The sequence below is a fragment of the Helianthus annuus genome, chromosome 15 (genome assembly GCF_002127325.2).
Source record: "Helianthus annuus cultivar XRQ/B chromosome 15, HanXRQr2.0-SUNRISE, whole genome shotgun sequence".
Taxonomy (NCBI): Eukaryota; Viridiplantae; Streptophyta; class Magnoliopsida; order Asterales; family Asteraceae; genus Helianthus; species Helianthus annuus.
In genome coordinates this window covers 25,043,483-25,068,551 of record NC_035447.2, presented here as the reverse complement: position 1 = coordinate 25,068,551, position 25,069 = coordinate 25,043,483, and the positions used below count along the sequence as shown (strand labels likewise).

Genomic DNA, 25,069 nt, shown 5'->3' with positions numbered 1-25,069 from the left:
GTGGAAGTCACGGACATGGTCGTGGCTATCAACGTGGGCGTGGTAATGGTCGTAGTCGTGGTCGTGGTCGTGGTCGTGGTCATGGACGTGGTTGTGGACGTGCATATGGTCGGGGGAATTATCATGGTGTTCAATTAAAAAAACAGAAGAACCCACCAGAAGTTGCATGATAATGAAAAGAAATCCAATGATGAATGAGGTAAAAAGAAAAGTGGAACCTCATCTAATGCATGCTATCGATGTGGTGGTAACAACCACTGGGCTGGTATAGGTCGTACAGCCAGACACTTAGTAAAGTTTTACCAACAATCTATAAAAGACAAACAAAAAGGAATAGAGACTAATTTCACATATGAAGATGGAAATGTTGATGTCCCAAGTGGTGAAAAGGACCATACTAATGCAACTAATCTGGATTATGATGATTTCCTTAATCAAGCAAGCTAATTTGGATTCTGGTGATATCGTGGCTGATACAAACCAGTTGGTTGCTTGCAATTTTCCCTACGCGTGAATGATTATATTTGAAATTATGCTATTTCCTTGATGTTTTATTAAGACATTTTGTTTGGGATTTTGTTATGTTTTGTTTTTGGAGCACTTTATGAAATTGTTATGTTTGAACCATATTATACTTTTATTTATGAAGCTTTATTTTGTTTTGAAGCATATGGAGTATTCAACTAAACTTCATATTAATGGTGAAGATGTATGTCTAATAGACAGTGCTACTACACATACAATCCTAAAGAAAATGGATTATTTCTCTAGTTTAACAATGAAAGAGGCAAGCGTTGGTACTCTATCTGGCAAAACAAAGTTAATTGAAGGCTTTGGAGAAGCATATGTAGTTCTACAAAGTGGAACTTTGCTCAAAATTAACAATGCCTTATTTTCCCCACTATCTCAAAGAAATCTGATAAGCTTTAAAGATATTCGTCTAAATGGATATCATCTTGAGACTACATGTGAAGGACATGATGAGTACCTTCAAATAACAAATATTATTTCGGGAAAAAAAACATATATTAGAGAAGTTGCACGCATTTGCCTCTGGTTTGTATTGTACCAAAATTGGTGCAGTTGAATCAAATGCAATCATAAACCAAAAGTTTATGGATCGAGAAAATTTTATCATTTGGCATGACCGGTTAGGCCATCCCGGATGAATAATGATGCGAAAAATTATAGAAAATTCATGTGGTCATTCTTTGTAGAACCAGAAGATTCTTCAATATAAGGATATTACATGTGTTGCATGCTCACAAGGGAAGTTAATCACTCGCCCATCACCAGTTAAGGTAGGGACAGAATCCTTGAGTTTTTTTAGAAAGAATACATGGGGATATATGTGGACCTATAAACCCTCCCAGTGGACCATTTAGATACTTTATGGTCTTAATTGATGCATCAACTAGATGGTCACATGTGAGTTTACTATCAAGTCGTTATGACCCAAGCCTACGCTGACTATAGATTATATCATGGGCATCCGTTTAATATGCTAAATTCGTGGGAGCTTCTTCGCAAATCTCCCAAGTGGCATCTTGTACCGCCGTTTGACCCAACCGCCCATAGGTCAAAACGGTCAAAATCAACATCCACTACTGAACCATCCGAGTCCGATGCTCGTACAACAATTAATCTAAACGACGACTTCGACGAATTTGAACAACCGCAAGAGCTGCCACGACCAAAGGGTAGGGATAAAAGTAAGGCAGCGACACGAGCACAAGACACATCTTCTTCAATGCCATCAGATGGCCCGTCAAGGTTGGACGAGTTCGACAACAGACTCAACAAAATAATCTCGATGAAGGAAAATGAGTAAGAACTAAAAATGGAGAAACAAATCCAGAAAGACATGCAATTTCTCACGAAAGACTTTTCACATCTAGCAGAGCAACGAGACACGTCTTCTTCAACGCCATCGGATGGCCCGTCAAGGTTGGACGAGTTCAACAACAGACTCAACAAAATAATCTCGATGAAGGAAAAGGAGCAAGAACTATAAATGGAGAAACAAATCCAGAAAGACATGGAATTTCTCACGAAAGACTTTTCACATCTAGCAGAGCAGGACAGAGTCATTTTGGAGGCTCGTAAGGCACACATTCGAACGAAATACATGTAGTTTTGTTTTCTAGTACTTTATTTTTTAGCTTTGCATTTTTAGGATTTTGTAATGTTTTTCTTTTATTTCAGTGAAATTATGTTTTTTTTTTTAATTTTCTAGTTATTAAAATTGGCATTTAATTTTAAAAAATAAAATATATAAATAAAAAAATAATTAAGAAATCATGATGGGGGCTTTATACCACACACTGCAAGTTAAAAGAATGGGCTTTAAAGCCCCCTGTGTGACATGGACATGACGTTGACGTGGCGTTTATACCACACCCTCCAGTCTTATTATCCGACCAAAAATCCTTCAGGATAATCATCTTTATCATTCGGTATTCATGATCTTCCAATATCCTTCTTAACAATCAACTTCGAAAATCCTTCTGAATGTGTTTGAAAATTCTGAAAATCGTTGTGATTAGAATATGTTTAGATGTGTACTTGAGTATTGATTAATAAAAACATGGTTCAATAAAATCTCTTGTGAACTTGATTATTGAAACTTTGATTTATGAAAAATTAAACTTTAATTTATGTTTAAGTGTAGTTCCAATAATTACTTTTGGCATATTACATCACATTTGTACGTTCGGCTAGAAAGGAAATCAATGACATTGCAAAAGGTGATATACCTTTAATTTGTTATCGTTGTTTCTTAGATATTTTAAAGTATAGATTGATTGAATATTGTTAAACAAGTTTTTTTTTTCTCAAAAGATTGAACTGTTTTATTTATGAATTGCCTTTGAGAATACGTTGATTTTGAAACATACTGAATTTGAACCTTAAGTATCAATTGTTTATTGCTTACTGTTAGGGGTGTAAACGAGCCGAGCCGCTACTTGAGATCAACTTGCTAAAAACTCAAACAAGCCATGCTTAAACTAGTTCGAGTCCGAGCTCAAGAAGTTATCGTGGCTCATTTAATAAATGAGCTCGAGCCCGAGCTTCACTTATCGAGCTCAAGCCACATGTAACAAGCACCTTGAATGTCCTTGAATGTCAGGACACATGTGGTATGGGTAACACCTTCATAATACAAGACGTACTAGGTATGTCGATTGGTAAAGACAAATTAAATAAGTAATCATACCATAAAAACGAATCCACCTATAAGGAAATCATAAAGAGTCCACACTTTGTTAAATGACACCTTCATAACGCACACTCAGATAAACCGACACTCCGATAAGCCAACATCTTCATAGCCGACATGTACAAAAGTCAATCTCTATTTGAACATTATTATTATTATTATTATTTTTTTTTGTGAAATTGTGTATAACTTATTACCAAGGAAAATGCCATAAAATGCCAGAGGAATTATTACTATTAGTCTATTAATTCTTTTTTTCATCAAAAAACGCCAATATGTATCAAGTTCACGGGCATTATTTGTTAAAAGTGGGTCGCCCCAATAATACAATCCCAATGTAATCTTCAATAAAAATAAAATAAGATCATTTGTTTTCATAAAAATATTTTATCCGGTTTAAATATATAAGCTATGCATATACTTCTAAATTACACAACAGTAAGCGACAATATACTTCCAATCTTTATTTTTAATCTTGAAACACACATTCATTGTTTATAAGTCACAACATTATCTTCATCAACACAAATTTCTTCCAAAAAATGGCGACTCATGGATCAAGAAACACCATCTTGATCAATGTCTTGACTTGTGTCATCTTGTTACTATCAGTCATCCTCATGATGATGAATCATTGTGAAGGATCTTTATCGTCATCAAGGAAGTATGCAGATGAGTGCAATGGCACTATGGCTGAGTGCCCAACGCTAGTGGAAGAAGATGAAGAGCTTCTTATGGACACCGAAGAACATCGACGGATTCTGGCCGAAACAAAGAAGATAACTTTTGAAGCTCTCCAGAGTGGTAACGCAGCTTGTGACGGAAACTGTGAAGGACTTTATAACGCTAAAAAAAACAACCAGTGCCTTAAGAGTACTTACTGCCAGAAGTAGTTTGGTTTGGATGCAAATATTGAATGCTCGTTGGTTGTTTTGAAGTGATTATTGTGCGTGTTTCATGTTTAGAAAAGTATTTTTAATTTCTCCCTTTACATTGTTGTTCTTGTTGATCATGTACCTGTTACCTACCTGTAAGCTATTAGTTGTCCATGGGAATAAAAGTTTGTACCGTCTATTGTGCAATATTGCATGTTCATCCTGCAACACAACAATACATACATATATATATATATACATACATGCAACCAAACAACTCGGCATCTCGGATCATTTCGATCATAGAAATCTCAAATTCGTTGAGTTACATGTGATTGCGGTCTCACATATGTACTCTATATTGCATATGATATTTTGCAAATATATGTTTGAAAATAGAAATAAGCATGAAATATGTTACTGAAGTTTACAAGCCTGAAATCTTTACTAGGTTCAATTTCTTCTTGTGAGAAGACCATATGCAAATTATTGTGACATAAAATGGTGTGATACCAAACGTCACAATGAGTTGAGATCACTTGGTTAACATCTTACATTACCTACTATTAGGAAATAATATAACTCTTGGAGCCATATCCTCCTACAACATAACTCTTGGAGAAATATCCTCCCACACCATAACTCTTGGAGCAATATCATCTCATACCATTAATTCTTTAAAATGTAATTATGTAGTCAATTGTATCCATGTATAGAGGAGTAATTCTCTCCTCATTAGTTGTCATCATTTTTGTATTTAAAGGCTTGTAAAGAATGAAATAATCAAGTTGGCCATTCTAATTTCATATGGTATCAGCCTAAACATTGCAAGATCCTTTCTCCTAGCAATCTTCTTCTTTCTTTTCTTTCGGTCTCTTCCCAAAATTCTCCCATGGCTGCCGATCCAACTTCAACCCCTCTCCACTCCCTTGTTCACCTAATTAACATCAAATTAACCTCAACGAATTATCTTACATGGGAGAAACAAGTTACTCCGGTTCTCTCCTATCTCAAACTTCTCGGCCATGTTACCGGAGACACCCCTTCCCCATCCGAAACTATTCTAACCGACAACAAAACCGTGGTCAACCCCGATTTTCTGAAATGGCAAATAGCCGATCAAAAAGTTCTTCTCCTACTTAATTCTACCCTAACCGAAGAAGCCATGGCCGAAACCATTGGACATACCACCGCCAAAAACGTTTGGAAAGCCCTCGCCGATGCCTATAGCCACTCCTCTATTGAACGAATCCACATTCTCAAAGACTCCCTTCGAACCTTTCAAAAAGGAACCTCTTCGGTTTCGGAATTCGGTCGAAAGTTCAAAGCTTTAGCTGACCAACTTTCGGCTATAGGTCATCCCATAAGCGATGAGGACAAACGCCATTGGTTCCTTTGTGTACTCGACGCCTCGTTTGAAAACTTTTCCACCTCTCAAAGAACCATATACCCGGCTCCCTCATTTCGTGACCTCTTGGCTAACGCCGAGAATCAAGAGATGTTTATTCAACAACTCCATGGTCCTCAATCTCCCCAAGCCGCATTCTATGTCCAACCGACCAAAACTTCCCACACCCGTACTCCTTCTTCGTCTCGTGGAAGAGGCCGCGACTCTTCCTCTAGAGGCCGAAACCCCTCTTACACCAAAAGACCTCCACATTGCCAACTTTGTCGCCAAACCGGTCACTATGCGAGTGCTTGTCCTTAACTCGCCTCTTTTGCCCAAAAATCGGTCTCACTTGATGCCAATCTTGCCGAGGCTTTTCATGCTCAATGCAATGTAGCCTCCGACTCTCCAGATTGGACCGCTGACTCAGGTACAACAACACATATGTTACCCTCAATTCATGGTTTACACAATTCTAAATCCCACAATGGTAGCATTCGTGTTACTTTTGGGAACGGAAAATCATCACCCGTTTCTCATATTGGAAACACTAAATTACAAGATTCGATAACGTTAAAAAAATTTTTAGTTGTTCCAAATCTTAAAAAAAAATATCCTCTCAATTAGTAGATTAACGAATGATTCTCCGGTTGATGTGTTTTTTTCTAATAATTTTTTTTCAAATCCAGGACCGAAAAACAACGGAGGTACTAGCTAAAGGCACGTACGAAAATGGTCTCTATGTTCTTACCCAAAGTCACAAGTCTCTCGTTGCTGCGCTTTCTGCATCGCACCTTCGTGCTTCTTTCAATAAATGGCATAGTCGACTAGCACATGTTTCTTTTGATACAATTTCTACCTTAAACAAACTTGGTCGTGTTTTTGTTACATCTATATTACCTAAACCAGGTTTATGCGAGTCTTCTGAATTATCAAAAGCAAAACATCTACCGTTTATTGAAAATCCGAAACGTGCACAACATGTTTTGGATCTCATCCATTGTGACCTTTGGGGACCCGCACCCGTGCTCTCCACGGATGGCTTTCGATACTATTTCATCTTCATCGATGACTATTTCCGCTTCACTTGGTTCTATCCTTTAAAAAGCCAAGTCCGAATTCTTCACCATCCTCACCACTTTTTTAACATTTGTTCAAAATCAATTTTCATCTACTATTAAAGTTTTTCAAAGTGATGGTGGCACCGAATTCACCAATCATCAAGTGCAAACATGTTTTAAACAACACGGTATACATCATCGCTTATTGTGCCCTCACACACTCGAACAAAATGGGAGGGCCGAGCGAAAACACCATCACATAACCGAAACCGGTCTAGCTATGATGTTCAATGCCAAAGCCCCACCCAACCTATGGTTTGATGCCTTCACCTCCGCTACCTATATTATAAATCGCCTACCCACAAAACTTCTTGACGATAAATCTCCGTTTGAAGTTTTGTTCAACCACCCACCCACTTACTCAAACATGCGTATTTTTGGTTGTCTTGTTTTTCCCTACCTTAGAGACTACACAAAAAATAAACTTCAACCAAGAAGTGCTCCGTGCATATTCATTGGTTATAGTCCTAAGTATAAAGGTTTTCGGTGTCTTGAACCAACATCGGGTTGTATCTACACAACCCGACATGCAAAATTTGATGAAAACATCTTCCCTTTTCACCAAAATTCGACATCAACCAACAATACTAACCTACCCATTACCAATTTTGAGGAACACATACCCACTAATACCAACACTCAAACACCCTCACCAACAATACCAAAATCCTCTAACCCACCCAAACCAACCACACCTTTCTATGATGACATACCACCCCCTCACCCTCTCGCTGAACCTCCCAACAATCCACTTCCCTCACCCTTATCCAGCCCAACAAACACATCAAGCCCATCTCACTCCCCTCCACCCAGCCCACCATCCGTCCCTCTACCCACAACCCCCTCACCCTCTACTCACTTAAGCCCACCAAACTCCCCACCACCCGGCCCACAAAGCTCCCTACCATTTGATCAACTCGACCAACCCACTCCACCTTCCGCAACCACAACCTCCACCAACAATCAACCCATTAACTCTCATCCCATGACTACTCGTGCAAAGGATGGGATCTTCAAACCCAAACACTTTGCTAATCTCTCTCAAACCACCACTCATCCTCTACATGCATGACGAACTAAAAGCTCTTCATGCCAATCAAACTTGGACTCTTGTTCCTCCACCCGCTAGCACCAACATCATTGGTTCTAAATGGATTTATAGAATCAAATATAAATCTAATGGATCCAATGATCGCTACAAAGCACGTCTTGTGGCTCAAGGATTCACTCAAATACCGGGTCTAGACTTCTCTCACACCTTTAGTCCGGTCGTTAAGTCTTCCACTATTCGGGTTGTTCCTAGCCTCACCACTATTAACAAATGGTCCCTTCGGCAATTAGATGTCAATAATGCCTTTCTCAATGGCCATCTCACCGAAACCATTTTCATGGAACAACCGCCGGGTTTTGAAGACTCAAACCGACCCAACTATGTGTGTAAACTCAACCGTGCTCTTTATGGTTTAAAACAAGCACCACGTGCTTGGTTTCAGCGCTTAAGCTCCTTTCTTCTCAATCGTGACTTTCGCAACAGTCGAGCCGACACATGTTTGTTCGTTTACAACCACCAAGGTATCTTAATTTATATTCTTGTTTATGTTGACGACATCATTATCACCGGGAATAATGACCATTTCATCAACAACTTCACTTCATGTTTAAACAAAGAATTTAAAATTAAGGACCTTGGCCCCCTAAATTCTTTCTCGGACTCGAAGTTCATCACATAAAAACGGGTCTATTTCTAAACCAATCTAAATATGCTCATGACATCCTCACTCGAGCCGGTTTACTTGACTCCAAACCGGTTGCCACTCCTCTAACAACCAAAGATGTTTTCACCTCCCAAGGCCAACCGTTTCATGATCCCACTCTTTATTGCTCCCTTGTAGGTGCTCTTCAATATCTGACCATCACTCGTCCCGATCACTCCTATGCCGTCAACCAAGCTAGCCAATTCCTTCAAAATCACACAACCAATCATTTCCAGCTAGTAAAAAGGATTCTTCGTTATGTTAAGGGCACTTTAGCACATGGTTTAACATTTGATTGTCCACCTAACACTACTTTATTAGGTTTTTCAGATGAAGATTGGGCACGATGTATCGACACAAGAAGATCCACATACGGATATTGTATCTATTTAGGAGGGAACTTAGTCTCTTAGAGCGCTAAAAAGCAACCAACGGTGTCAAGATCCAGTTGTGAGTCAGAATATCGAGCCATGGCAAACACGGCAGCAGAAATTATTTGGTTAACTAACCTTCTTCGGGAACTTCATGCTCTTCCACCAAGTCGAACGACACTATTATGTGACAACAAGAGTGCTTTATTCTTAAGTCAAAATCCTATATCACACAAAAGAGCCAAGCATATTGACATCGGTTATCATTTCGTTCGTGAATTGGTAACCGCCGGGAAGTTTCACACTAAATTCATCTCAACAGATAAACAAGTCGGAGACATTTTCACCAAGAGTTTACCAAAACCGTTATTTGAACAATTTCGAACAATGTTTCGTCTTGGACCACCACCAACTTGCATTGACGGGGGGTATTAGGGAATAACATAACTCTTGGAGCCATATCCTCCTACAACATAACTCTTGGAGAAATATCCTCCCACACCATAACTCTTGGAGCAATATCCTCCCATACCATTAATTCTTTAAAGTGTAATTATGTAGTCAATTGTATCCATGTATAGAGGAGTAATTCTCTCCTCATTAGTTGTCTTCATTTTTGTATTTAAAGGCTGGTAAAGAATGAAATAATCAAGTTGGCCATTGTGATTTCATACCTACAAAAACAAAAACGATTGCCGGGAATAGGTTTTGGATGTCATTGGTTGAGTGAGGCGGCCACATGCCACCCACAAAAGCCACCCACAAATGTATTTTTTTAGCCAAATTACAATTTTGTCTCATTTAGATTTACAATTTTACCGTTGGTTATGGTTTTTTCCTCTCAGCTAAATTACAATTTTGTCATCAGTTCAAATTTATAGTTTTGACATCATTTTTGTTTTTTATATTACGGAAAAATTACGATTTTGCCCCCAATGTAATATAGTCATTCCATCGTTTTAGTTTCTTTTCTTTTTTACAAAACTATGGCAGTGTTTTCTTTTATTTTATTTTAGTTTTTTACAAAACTATGGTAGTGTTTTGTTTTAATTAGTTGATTCGGTGTAATTTTTTATTCGTGCCATACGTCTGCCTGGCATACGCTCATTTTGTAGGCCTGTAAACGAACTGAATGAACACGAACATAGGCATGTTCGTGTTCGTGTTCGTGTTTGTTCATTTAACTTTAATCTACACGAACACGGAAATGAGCATATAATCGAACACATTTTTTTTTGTCCGTGTTCGTTCATTAAGAAACCGGGCGTGTTCGTGTTTGTTTATTTTCATTCGTTTAAAGCCTAAACGAACAATTCACGAATATAAACGAATACAAATGAACATAAACAAAAAAAAAATGTAACTGAACATATTCGAATAAACCTGAACAAACATAAATTAACATGATTGAACAAACATAAACGAACACAAATGAATGTAATTGAACAAATATAAACAAACACAATTTAACAATAGCGAATACAAACAAACAAGTATAATATATTACAGTTCATCCGGAAACACATCTAAATTAGGGTTCATAGATATACTAATATTAAGTAGCTTTTTATACAAATATTAAGTAAGTGATTAGTTACGATCTAAGAAACATTTTAAAATTTCATTTTCAATTACTAGAAAACTCAATTACTAATTAGTTTTATCTATATAAGTAGTTAGAAAACCTAATATTTATATAAATATAACTATTTATGTATTTACTAAAATTTAAACGAACATAAAAGAATGTTTACGAACATAAATAAATGAACGTTCACGAACATAAATGAACGAATACAAGGTGTGTTCATGTTCGTTCATTTAATTAAACGAACAAAATTTTTTGTTCGTGTTCGTGCGTTTATTTAATAAATGAACATAAACGAACTTCCCGCCGAACAAGTTCACGAACAGTTGTAAGGCCATATAATTGAGTAGGTTTACGCTTATCTTTATCAAACACAATTATAGTATTGGACTTAGTTATCTAGTGGGCTTGGGATTAGCCATGTGGGCTAATAAATGTTTTGGGCTTGTTTAGTTAATAGTGTAAGTGTGGGCTTGGCTCAGTTTGTATTTAGGTCACCCTATGTAACTATAAATAAGGTGAGCCTAGGTCATTAGGGTTTTGCTGTTCGTGTGGCTGTTCTTCTTAACATTTTCGAGTTTGTGTGATCATTAAACCAGACAATCCTAGAGATTGTGTGCAATATCTTAATACAATCGATTTTCTTGTTCTTATTCTAGACCATTCTTTGTTTTCCGTACTTAGAATCGTGTTTGTGATATTTGATTGACAGTTCCTGGACTTACAATTGGTATCAGAGCCTAAGAAGTCTTTCGAAGAATCGAAGGCTTGGTTTCGTTGGATATTACTCGAAGAACAAGAAAAGGTATTTGCAGATTCGAAGAATTTTAAGTAGATTCGAAGAACACGAAGAACAATGTTGAAGATAAAAAACAATTCGAAAAAATTCTTCATTTGATCGGGTTTGGATATTTACAGATTGTGTTTGCACGTTTTAAGGGATTTTTGGTGGAAGAATCTTGGAAAATTGAATTTCGAATTATTCCATGATTCTCGGGATTTAGTTTGTGATTTGCCATAAAAAGTAACCAGTGAACGGGATCAAAAGTGTGCTGATAGTGTGTGCTGACTGGTTATTGGCCTGTGTATGGGTTTAAAAGTTGGAGTGTACGACCTGGTTAGTGTGTGACTTGCTTAGTATGCGACCTAGCTTAGTGTGCGAATTGGCTTAGGGGCTGTTTGTTTACCTCTTAATAAGCCTCTTAATGGTTCAGACCTCTTACTGGTTCAACACTTAATGATTCAGACTGTTTGTTTCACGAGCAGATGTCTGAATGGTTCAGACATTTGCATCTGAATGGTTAAGATTTAAAAAGAGTCTGAATGGTTAAGACCTCTAATCTGAATTGGTCAGACATTTGTCTCTGAATAATTAAGCATTATACAGACTCTTAACGGTTTAGACCTCTTACTGGTTCAGCACTTAACCATTTAGATGTTGCCAAACAGCCGCTTAGTGTGCGACCTAGAGTGTGGGGGATCAATTCAGCTTGTGTACTGGCCCAGATTGTTAGTGTGTGGCCCAAAGAGGTTTAGTGTGCAGTCCAAAATAAGAGTGTGCGACCTAGCATATAAGTGTGCGGTCCAAAGCAATGTGTGTACGACCCAATTAACTGTGTGCGGCCAAATAGAAGTGTGTGTGGCCCACATTGGAGGTGCGGCCTCAATGTATGCAAAGGTGGAAGTTTAATCAACTGACATATTCGGAAATTAACGTTTTTGTGAATAGAAAATTATCCGTAAACAATATCAGCAAACCGACTACACGGTTAGACTAATGTGATTTTTAGGACAAAAAAAGTGTTTGGACATTATATATCACTGGACTCGAAATTTTAAGACGAGTCTAACGGTACGATTTGGTAAAAACAGTTTTCAATTTGGTAAAAACGGTTTTCGATCAGTTTTCTCAAACGGTTTTAACGGCCCGGTTCGGTAAAACAGACATTTCCGGGGGATCACAGTTTAGCATCTTAGAAATGTCTTCTTAGAGTGATGTGTTTGAGCAGAAACTTTACAGTTTCAGATACTTTCCTGGTGAATCTGTAGAAGCATTAATTGGCCGGTTTGCTGAACTGCTCTCTGAAATGAAGAAGGCAGAAATTGTGGTGTCTACCTTTTGGGGCAACAAAAAACTTCTAGATGCTCTGAAAAGTATTCCAGATCAGGCAAAGTGTAGTTGGTTTAGAAATGTCAATCAAGTTGTGTTGACAACCAACTGTTACAGAATGAAGCCTGAAGAGCTGTAACATTTCTATTTTTCTTATATTAAATAAAGTATATAAAACTTATATTATTAAATGGGTAGATTACAGGTAAGTTGACTGTTAGAATTATGAGGTATTTAGACGAACATAGGAACCGTTTAATAATTATAATAATAAAAATACATTATATTTGACCTTACTCCGTTTTTAATGAAACTTAGGTCAAAATGTAGATAAAAATATTCTCGTTCTAATGACATATTCATCGTTTTATAAAACGTCATATTTTAGAAGTTATAAGCGATAAATAAGTGAAGCTAACTGAAGTAATTATAATAATAAAATTAAACATATATGATTTGTACTTGTTGTTTACATGGAAGGATAAGAAGAATCAAAATTATACGTGATTTCCAAGTTTCAAATTTCAAACTATAAATAGAGAAGGGTTGTGAAGCATTCTGCTCTCACCATTCCTTCTTTCTCGTCTCTCTACTCGCTTATATATACACCAATTTTTCTAAGTATTACACCTATAAACTTCAAATCCCTGCCCTGTTTTAAGTGCTTTAACCCTTGATCACTGATTCAATATTCTGTCTGATCGATCTTGAATCCAGCAACAGATGTCAAGGCGCTGCCCGAATAAGGCTATGCCTTGTAAACTACGTTGGGGTTCTGATCTCGTGATGTATTGATAAAGTTGAATTGGGTTATTACACTAAACATGAGTGCATTATATATTTTATTAAATAGCTCAGGAGTTATACCCAAGATTATACCAGGAGGCTTTTAGTTGAACCCTAAAGTTACAAAGTGGGTCATTCTTCTTTTTATCACCTTTTTGTGATACCTTTATATTTAAAAATGCTTTACAAAACCCTAAATGGTTATCAATTATACTTTCAGTGATTAAGTTTTTGTATTCTGCAATAGCTGCCTGTATGTGGGGTTTTGTGTACATTACTTGACACTCGTTACTATTGGGCAAAGAGTTAGCCAATAGTAGCATGACCACAAATACGGGGGAATTGTGCCCTAATAGAAATAACTTATAACTAATATTATTTTTACATTACTATATTAAATTATTAAATATATCTCATAATTTTAATGTATGATTGAAATAAATTTAAATGATGTGTATATAAAATAGAGCTTTGTAGTATACTGAAACGTTATTAATCATTATCAAAATATATTAATTATATTAAAGAAAATATAATTAATAAACATGTTAAAAATAAACATTAGTTATATTAAAGAATTACTATTTAAAAATTTTGCTCATAAGATAATGTTGGATATATTATAATATAACTATTAAATGTATAAGGTGACATAATAAATATATTAGTTTTAACCCCTGTTATGTTACATAAAATAACAGTTTTATAACCTAATATAACTAGTAATCTATTACTATACATGTATAGTTGGGTTATGTATTTAGCAATTACTACCAATATGTGGAATTTGGTATACATTATTTAATAAGCGTCACTAGTTGAAAGAATGATCAACAGTGATACGACCACAGTAACTAGTTGAAAGAATGATCAACAGTATTATGACCACAGTCACTAGTTGAAAGAATGATCAACAGTGATAGGACCACAGTCACTAGTTGAAAGAACGATCAATAGTGATACGACCACAATCACTAGTTGAAAGAATGATCAACAATAATATGACCACCGTCAGGGAATCGCCTAGTGATAAATACCTTTGAATAATAGTAAGATATAATATATATATTACCTGATAACCTTCACTATTGGACGAAAGTTAGCCATTGAGTGAAATGACCACCGTCACATCGGAACTGCCACCATGTGATAAATACTGATTGAGTTTTGGGTAATTATAAACAAATATAAAAACCCTTAATGTTGTAAAGTATAGCAATATATTTTTATAAAAATGGAATGAACTCGCCAGTATTTCTTGCTGATAAAATGTTTTCAAAACGCGTTTCAGGTAATTTGCTGTAAAGATAATATAAGCCAGCTATGGAGCACTGAAGGCTTAAATAAAGTGGCTATAAATACCTGAATAAAAGAAGAAATTTGTGTTTTAGTTATTTGGGTTTATCCCTATAAAAACAATTGAATTGAATATGGGTTTTAGCCCATTTATTTAATATTAAAAGTTGGTGTTTTTATAAACTCTGAAATTATTTCCTAACTACGGTCCTGGTGAAAAATTTTTCTGCTGCATATTTAATAAACACCGGTACCACTTGACTGGTTCACGACTCCCGCTCCCAGGGTGGGGTCGGGGGCTGTGACAGAATTTGGTATTAGAGCCACTGGTTTAAGCTATTTAGGTGTTCTTTTAATACCTAAACTTAAACAATAAAGTTAGGAAATTAATACAAGGTAACATATGTGTTATTTTTGTAGATTTAAACTATATATATATATATATATATGCACATATGATTCTTAAGAGTATTATTTTGTTTTAATTATTCTGTGATATTAATAATTGAAAATGTTTGCATTTCAGATGTCGAATGAAGTATCACATAATCCAGAAATTCATGCTAATAATGAAAATCCTTTGGATAAAAATGCTATAGAAAATATAATAGCCCAAGGAATAGCTAATGTTATACCTTTAGTAATTAAAGCTGTTAAAACCCCCTAGAACACACCAAAGCTGTGAGTAGCAAGCATACTCGTGATGACAATTTTAGCCATAGTGTCAATGGAGGCAATGATGATATTATCAAAACCCCATTTCCCAAGAAAATGAAGGCGATGACTCTCGGGTGCCTACAAAGAATTTCTAGCTTGTAAACCAACTAAGTTCGCAGGCCGTGAAGGAGCCACAGCTGCTCTGCGATGGTTGGAAAAGAGAGAAGCTGTTCTTACAATCAGCAAATGTGCCAAAGAAGATAAGGTGATGTATGCTTCCAACCTCTTTAAGGAAGAAGCCTTAGAATGGTGGAATACAATTCTTCAGGCAAAAGGAAATGACATAGCTTATGCCATGAACTGGGAAAAATTCAAGGAAATGGCAGAAAGGAAATTTTGTCCCCTTATGAAAAGGAACAAATGGCTATCAAGTTCCTAAATCATAAAATGATAAATGTGAATTGTCGTGAATATACGACAAAGTTTTTCGAATACGCAAGAATGGTACCAACCCTGGCTTCACCTAAACCCGTACTAATTTCTCGTTATATTTGGGGATTAGTTAGTGAAATCCGAGAATTGAAGAAACAGTTGAACTAGCTAACATCCTGACAGATGGACTAATCTGCACAAAAGAAGAAAACAAGAAGAAAGAGTTAGCCTAGAAATTTTCCAAGAATTTTGCCTTAATGATTGCTATAAGAAGAAAGGAACTGAACCGTCATTGGAGCAACCTACCTACAGAAACTGTAATAAAAAGCATTCAGGAAAATGTCATTTTAGGTGAACACCCTACTGTAACTTTTGCAAGATGACCGGGCATATAGAGGAAGAATATAGAAGGAAAAACTAATATCTGTTTCAATTGCGGAGAAACAGGGCACATCAAACCATATTGCCCGAAACTGACTAAAGCACCCGACAACAAGGCAAAAACAACATACGGAGCTAAGAAGAATGCACGAGCATTCGTACTTACTATGCAGGAAGCATAAATGATTCCAGACGTAATTGCTGATATGTAATATCTAAGTTAGGTTATTATTTGACCCTAGTACAAATCCAAGTTATTAAATAAATGAATCCTGTCAAGTACTTCATCTATTCAGAACCATAACAGACTTGTTTGGTCTTCACTTTCATTGAATCATTTATTTGGTTACGACACCTTGTGGTTGCGTTTTCATTAACTTGAAGCTTGAGGTAATCTCATTCTCACACCTGATGTACAGATTTATTTATTTAATTTATGTTGGTTCATTATCTTAAACAGTCTTAATACAATTATGTGTTAAGATAAGAGTACACAAATTCGTATTATATTCCGGTGTATCTCTAAAGATTCTTTAATCATTAATAAAAAATTCTATGATATTCATTTGGTCTTTCATCATCAATTGAAAATCCTATAAAATTTATCTGAAATGAATATCCAAATTTACTTCATTAAAACTTTCAGTTGATTACGAACACAGTGAATTTGTTCGGTCACCATAATTATTGAACTATTTCAATACGAATCCTTGCGATGTCGGTATAAACTTATAGCTTGGGCTAATCATAATCATAAGAATCATGCAAAACTACGTACGTCTTTCGTTTGATTCATCATGGAAAAATAGTCTTGATGCAATTATGTATTAAGACAATGATACACTAAACTCTGTTGTATTGTGGTGTATCCTTGCAATTCAATAAAGGTCAACACATTGATTTTTCTCATGTCATGGTTTGATAGTTGACAAATCATTTTTCGTGCTTCTATTTCATTTGAGCTTGTTGATTCTGAGTCTTCCTTAATTGACAACTAAAGTAAGTTTTCATTTGACAATGAATTCTATTGATTCTAAAAGTCATTCACAACTTGTAAACATTCGATTTAGACATCTATTGATCATAAATCTCTTTTGGCTTAAACCTAGTCACCTTGGAAATTATATCATTTCATCTCGTTCGTTGGGCATCGATTTTTTTTTTTGAAATATTTCAGTTGAACCATTGAGTCCTATTTATTGTAAAACTCGTATTTACAAAACTTGAACATGTCTTGATTCAATTACAGTGTCATTTACCTTAATACTATTAGTATTGATCAACCATTGAGTCATTTACCTTAAATATCTTTTCAAAGTTGCTAGAAATAAAGAAGTCGCTGTTTCGGATTACTGGGATGGGGCCACGCAAGCTCTATGGAGGTGGAGTTGGGATTGTGAGAATTTGGATGGGGTACAAGCCCAACAATTGGGCTCTTTAGAACAGATAGATTCTGGGCAACACAATTTTAAAAGGGGGACAAGATTATTGGACTTGGAAGAATAGAGCCAAGGATCTGTTGACAGTTAATGGGTTGAGGCGCATGATTCATGAGGCCAAAGTTTCAAATGAAAGTGTCCCTTGGTCTTTTTGGAATAATTGGGTTCCACCTAAAATTAATATTTTTTCTTGGAGAGTCTCATTAAATCGGATTCCTTCTAAAATTAATCTTGCGCTTCGGGGTGTCGCCTTGGTTGATCATTTATGCTCACGTTGCGGGCTAAGGGAAGAGTCGGTGGATCACATTATATGGGATTGTTGGATTGCTAAGTCCATTTGGTGGTCGGTTTTGGTTTGGCTAAAGCTTCCTTTCCCAAAAGGAGACCAGTCTCTATTTCAAATTCTTGGCATGGCTAATGCGTCGAACGGGTCAAAAGATTGGAAGAAGATTATTGGTGCGGTCTTAATGTCGCTGGTAGCGACATGGGAGATATGGAAGGTGAGGAATGACAAGACCTTCAACAACATCCACACCCACTTCAATAGAACGGTGGACGTTATAAAGGAAAATTCGTATATATGGATTAAGAGTAGATCAAAATATTGTAATTTAGATTGGGCTGGATGGGTTGATTTCAATATTTGTGATGTAGTTTTTTAAGTGTCGGGTTGCAGTTGCTTGTTGGCCCGGTTTCTATATTTTTAATATAGAAGTTTCGCTGTTCAAAAAAATAAGTTGCGCGTTTCTAGCTTCCCTATCTGACATCTGAAATTTCTATATTACACAAAAACTAATAAAATGGCACACATTACAAGAAGAAGCACGAACCAGAGGAATCACAGCTTCCTAGCATAAGCCATAGACCTATTCATAGACAAATTAAAGCAAAGGCTCCCTAACACAAACATCTTACAGAGTCATAAGCACTAATATTTACAACATCAATACTTATAACTGGGGGGATACACTATTAGAAAACTAGACAATTGCGATCAAATTTTGCGACTAACATAAGACGGTCGCAAAATTAGCGACCAATTTGTGACTAAAACCAAAACAATCGAAAATTAAAGACCAACCCAGATTCGTCGTAAAACGGTCGCAAATTTTGTGACCGCAACGATTCTCGTAAAGTTTGTGGGTACCCAGAAGCTCCCGCTCAGCAAGGCTGAGAACAATAATAATCATAATGAATAACAAAATCGGAAGCTAGAAACTTCCGGCAGGAAGCTGACATATCAAAAGCTGGTGACCAGAAGCTCAAGTTAGTATACACATCGGGACTTGAACTCGGTGGGTCAAAGTGACGGGACTTTGCCCAAAAGTGCATAAATGTGACATTGATTAAACATAAACCTGACACTTACCAAAAAAGGTAAGACCAGGATAAGCCTTACCACCTATAGAAGGTGTGAGCTGGCACAAGCTTCCCAAGGCAGATCTCTTCGCCTATAAAAGGGAGTCTTCCCCCAGCTTCAGGAAATACTCTCACTACAACTCTCTCTACAATACAATTCTCGTTCTCACTAGAATACAATTACAACTTATCAACTATGCTAAGTTGCTGACCCTCTGAGCTGCTAGCCCTTGAGGCAGGGGCAAATTTATATTCAAACACCGGGTTCCTAGAAACCCATTCGATTTGTAATTTATATTAAAACGTATATATAAAATTGAAAAGGAACCCATAATAAATTATGGGTGAACCCATAGACATAAATGGCTAGTGATCCGTTGGTTCAGGGCGTTGTTTCCAACTATGTCATCCCAAGTTCGAATCTTGATTCTCTGTTTTTCTTTGTTACTTTTTTGTAAAATGTAAAACCAATTTAGCTTCCTGCCTCCATCCTCTCCCAGCTACCACTTGCATTCCTTACCAAGCACCTCTTTTTCCCCATAATTGGAATTTTGTAATATGGTTTGTTTTGTTGTTTTTGGACCAAGTCTAGCCATTTGGTGGATTTTTGGACTTTGGATGGGTGTGTAATCGAGAGTGTAATGTAACGCAACGTTTTCAAATGATAAAAAACTCGTAAGGCACAATTCTAGGTAGTTTTTTTACTCGTAAAGACATTCGTATTTTAGATTATGTGTTTTTAAATTTCTAATAACGATATTCTTTTCATTATTGTATCGTACTTTATAGATTACGTGTTTTTAAATTTCTAATAACGATGTTCTTTTCATTATTGTATCGAACTTTTATTATGTGATGAACCTTACTGAATTCGAACCGTCGAACCGACCCGAAATTTTATATGTTCAGACATATGAAATTAGAGTATCTAAAAGTGAACCCAATGAAAAAAATTCCTGGATCCACCACTGTCTTGAGGTACTACACCAGCAGCTTCTAGTCTCGAGCTACGCAACCTGGAATCACCACAGCTGCTAGCTAAACGTTGGATATCGACAACAACATCCCTAAGCATTCTCTATCTCTCTTATACTTATACATACATCTTTACGTTTATACATTCTTCTTGGATAGATTCCTAATGTTAAGCGTCGGAGAGTGGTCTAGAGACCCCGGTCTTTGGCCCCTTCTAACGGGTTCTTTCGTGTTATAGGTACAAGCTAGGAGGTGACGAGCCTGACCTGAGGAACCTTCATACCTAGAGTTGAAATCAGTATTAACTAGAGTTGGCGGCTTATAAAATAACCGTTTATCGAAGCCACATAGTTATATAGCTACTGTTAGTTAAATATATTATAACTACATGTGGATTGTAATTTTTAACTACTTTTTTAACGGCGTACAGTTAGGATGTCGCTAACTAGGTTAGTAGTTAGTATCACCAAGTTGGTATTAAAATCCATCATGCTTGGAATTAAACCCATAACCTACAAGAGAATCAAAACTTCTCACCTCCCCCTTGACCACTAGGCCAAGAGATAATTGGTTTAGCTACTTTTTTTTAATCGTGTTAATTCTGTCATCTTATTTTTACACCATGTTTTGGTGAGTCTCTCAATGATTGTTTTTACACCATGTTTTGGTGAGTCTCTCAATGATTGTGTTAAGCGTGTCGTCTTATTAATAATGATATTGAACAAGTATTATTTAGTCGTGTTAAATGTGTCGTGTAAATGTTTGAACAAGTATTATTTAGTCGTGCTAAATATGTCGTGTAGCTGTCTATTTTGATGTTAGTGTTTACGTAAAAAGAAAAAAAAAACTCTAAATCTGTACATAAACTGAATCTCAAAACAAGGGTGGAGATACAATAGGAAGTTTATTTGGCTAGGAAGGCTAGGAAGTGATTTTGACCATCCATTTAGTTAATCAAGGGCTAAGATTAAATGATGGAAATTGAAGGGAAGAAAAGAGGCGCGTGAGTTTGTTTAGGGGCATTCTAGTCAATCCAAGCCAATAGTTTCTCTCTCCTCCAATTCCCCCCCATTTTTTAAACGTTAATAACTCTTTCATACGACATTATTTTTTTATAAAAATTGTAAAAAAAACGAACGTTTATCTTTAAAAAGAGTATACTATTGCTATATTTAAAAAAAAATTAAAACCCAGTTGCGTAAAACGCAATAGAAAAACCCCCAGTTACGTAAAACGCAATGAAAAAAAAACCTAAAAAATGACATTTTTCTAAAACGCAATGCACAAAAAACACAAAGAAATGACTTATTTGTAAAACGCAATTGCCAGAAAACACAAAGAAATGTCTTATTTCTAAAACGCAATAGCCTAAAAACTCAAAAGACAATGTACTTTCTAAAACGCAATGGACTAAAAACACATAAAAATGTGTTTTACCTAAAACGCAATGCACAAAAAACACAAAGAAATGTCTTATTTGTAAAACGCAATGGCCAGAAAACACTTAAAAATGACTCATTCTAAAACACAATGGACTGAAAACACTTAAAAATGTGTTTTACCTAAAACGCAATGACTAAAAATACTTTAAAAATGTGTTTTACCTAAAACGCAATGACTAAAAACACTTAAAATGTGTTTTTTTCTAAAACGCAATAGCCAGAAAACACATAAAACTCTCTTATTTCTAAAACGCAATGGACACATAAAACTGTCTGGGAACTGTCTGTGAATTGTCTGTGAACTGTCTGAATTGTCTACGAATTACTGTCCCTTGGACCCCGCCAGGGGCTGCCGCCCATGGGACCCCGCTACCAGGGGCGCTGCCCCCGGACCCCCGCCATGATCGTAAAACGCAATGACTAAATCAAAAACCCAAATCGTAAAAATGAAATTAAAGAATTTCTTACATGGATCGAAGTGATTTCTTCAACAATTGACGAATTTTGAATGATTGAAACACTTATCAGCGTTCGAATCGAACGAATCGAGTGATTATCTCCAAAATCACCGGAAAAAACGAGATTTTTTTATGAAATTAAACTGGGTTTTCTTCAAAAAAGCTGAAGAACACGTTGATCGGGTGTTTGAATCATTGATTGGTGATGAAAATCGCACTATAATGTAGTGATTATTGAGATAGAAAGTGAAGAAATGGTTGAAGATGGTGGGTTTTGAAAATGGTGGGTTTTTGAAGTTACTGGGTTTTGAAAATGAAGAAGAAAAGGTTGGATTGACTAAAATACTCATTTTCTTTATTTAAATGTTGTCACAAGTTTTAGGGGGAGCGGGGCACCCTCGGTGACTCCCTTCGGGGACCAACTTTGCCGAGCGGGAGAGGTGCCGCCATCCAGGCGGGGAGCCAAATCGGGGAGGGGGTTGGGGGAGAAGTCACCGCACAAGAAGAGAGTTGATGGTGGGGCCCATAGCTTGTAACAACCAATCAATTTTTTTTTTGAATAAAAAAACAATTCCCTTAAGAGGGGTGCACCCCGTACGTTTTTGGACAAGAGGGAAGTTATAGAGAGGAAATGACATGGCAACGTATGATTGGGTTAAAAAAAGTTTCCCCTCACCTCATTAGGGGATGCCCCCTTTACCCTTAATCCTATTGTTTCCTACACTTCCTAGCCAAAATAAACTTTCTATTTGATCTTTTCCCCTCAAAAATAATTAAGAAAGTTGAACGTCACAAATGTTATGAATTTTATTCAAATCAAGAAACATTTTATGTCTCTTCGTTTAACTTTTGAGCCATTCTTTATTCTTCTCTTTTACTATTGTTTTCATTTTATTTTTTTTAGTTCTACAAAAGTAATTTTAATTGATGTATTATTTACATCTTTTAATACTTTTTTATTTTATGAAACTTAAATTTGAAAATGTTATTTTACTTTATTTTATATTTTAATAATTAATTATTAATTGCACATAACAATTGTTCAACTTCGTAATATTAAATTTATTTGGTTGATTTCTTTTTTTTTTTTTTTTTGAACGACCAACAAAATAGAATTTATTATCACCTAGCCATCCGCTAGCACCAAAGATACATACACAAAAATAAAAAGAAAAAAACCTTGGTATACCAACATTACTATAAACCAACTAGAAAACGTCAAACTGCGCCACTGCTCCCATGTCATAGACAACGTGCTTGTCTATTCTATTTTCGATTAACTAACGTGCTTGTCTATTCTAACATAACATCATTGTTTGTGCATACAAAAACAAAAGGTGATTGCCTTTTATCACGTGTTGACAAATCACAACCTTATCTTCATGCAAGTGATCAATCTTCGATTCCTTTATAACCATCTACTAATAAACACAATTTCATCCATAAAAGAAAAGAAGAGAGAAATGGCAAGTGATCATAGATCAAGAAACACCATCTTGACTTGTGTCATTTTATTACTATCAATCATCCTCATGATGATCAATCATTGTGAAGGATCTCTATCCTCATCAAAGAGGTATGCAGATATGTGCAATGGCACTATGGCGCTGTGCCCAACGCTAGTGGAAGAAGCTGAAGAGTTTCTCATGGACAACGAAGAACATCGACGGATTCTTGCCGACACAAACAAAATATCTTATGATGCTCTCAAGAAAAGTGAACCAGCTTGTGCGAAAAACTGTCAAGGCGAAAAGAATTATAACGCTGGTGATAGGCAGTGCCTTAAGATGTATTACTGCCACTAGTAGTTTGGCTTATATGCAATGATCGAATGCATGCTAGTTGGTTATATCTGAAGTGACTGTTGTGTTTGTTTCGTGATATAAGAAATGAAATTAAGTTCTTGCCTTTAAACTGTTTGCCATATACATGCTATTTGTAATATATTAAATAAATGTTCGATCGTGGGAATAAAATTTATTTTTATATAGATTTTTTTTTAAATGTGAAACTGAAAATTTATTGGACTCTTTATATATAAGGAATCACTAGTGATAGATTCTATCACTCCCATTGTCCAATAAAATCATGTCATGTCATCAACCAAATTTCTATCACTAGTGATAGAAATGTAGGAGGGGTGGAATCACTAGTGATGGAATTCTATCACTCCCAATTTTTTTAATTTTCATTTTAAAATTAGAAATTAAAAATAAAACACTAAATTATAAATTTCATTAAACTTTAAAAATAAATTACATAGCCAAATAAAAAAACAACTAAACGGGTGGCATCTCCCAACCCCACTTTGCGTAAATCGCGCGCTTTTGTTGAATGACAATTGACTTGAATGGTTCGTCGAGATGGGCGTGGTTTTCACACAAGATTTTTAAATCATTTTGTCTTTCAATCGTTTTCAAGTGTTCCTTGTACGCATGCTCGCGTTCAACTTTTAGGGACATCATTGTTTCTTTTCTTTGTTCGGCCTTCTTGAATTGGGTCATTTTCTCCTCTTCGATTCTAAAGATCGACTCCGCCACCACTTTCTAGTAGTGGGTCGAGTGTGTGGGGTTGGGTTTGATACGTTTGCGATTGAAATTGGTGAGGTTGAAACGGTGGAACGAACGGTTGGTTTTGGTACGTTTGCGATTGAAAGGGTGGATATTGTTGGGTTTGAAAGGGTGGATATTGTTGGGTTTGAAAGGGTGGGACTTGGTCGGGTTCGTCTTGCAACCTAAAGCGCGTCGGCTCGCCAAGATTCGCTCGAACCTTGGGTCTTACGGGATTTTTCTTCGTACCCGAACCTCTTTTTTTCGAACCCCCACCTCTCTTGCTTGAACCTTCCATGTGTATTGTAAAATTATTTAGATTGAGATGTAAAATTTTGGAGTTGAATTGGATAGTTTTATGATTTATCCCCAAACGGTAATATTTGTGCCAAACGGTCAAAATATTCAAAATATTCAAACGGTCATTTCAATGTTCAACGCGTTATCTGTTCCACGCGTTAATGTTATAACGCGTTATAGGAATGGAGGCGGCGGTGTAGCGTGGTGTTATCACGCGTTGTAGGGGTGGTATAACGGACCACCCCGTGTCCTCTAAAAGTTTAATCTCACAACTTATTGGGCCAAATATTTTTATTTTTATTCATATCTAAAACCTTATAACATATTAGGAATATGATCAGTGTTATTTTGATTCATATCTATTATTCAAATATATATCTAATGTAATTTAATGTACCATTTCTAAAAAAAAAATTAATCTTGCAACTTATTAGGCTCAAATAATTTTATTTTTATCAATATCTAAAATTTTATAACTCTTATTTTGATCCAGATGATTTTATTTTGTTAATAATGATATTGAACTACTTGTCTCCAACTTTGTAAACATTTGAACAAGTAATATTTAG

The 25,069-nt window shown here is 36.0% G+C and overlaps 2 protein-coding genes across 2 annotated transcripts; both read left to right on the top strand.

Moving 5' to 3' along the window:
- The first annotated feature begins 3,714 nt into the window (after nucleotides 1-3,714).
- LOC110911003 (protein RALF-like 32) lies at nucleotides 3,715-4,302 on the top strand. Its single transcript, XM_022155571.2, has one exon. It carries the CDS (start codon nucleotides 3,763-3,765, stop codon nucleotides 4,111-4,113), a length of 351 nt encoding a protein of 116 aa, XP_022011263.1. The 5' UTR covers nucleotides 3,715-3,762; the 3' UTR covers nucleotides 4,114-4,302.
- An 18,812-nt stretch (nucleotides 4,303-23,114) lies between these two features.
- Nucleotides 23,115-23,456, top strand: LOC110913422 (protein RALF-like 33). Its single transcript, XM_022158253.1, has one exon. It carries the CDS (start codon nucleotides 23,115-23,117, stop codon nucleotides 23,454-23,456), a length of 342 nt encoding a protein of 113 aa, XP_022013945.1.
- The last annotated feature ends 1,613 nt before the right edge of the window (nucleotides 23,457-25,069 follow it).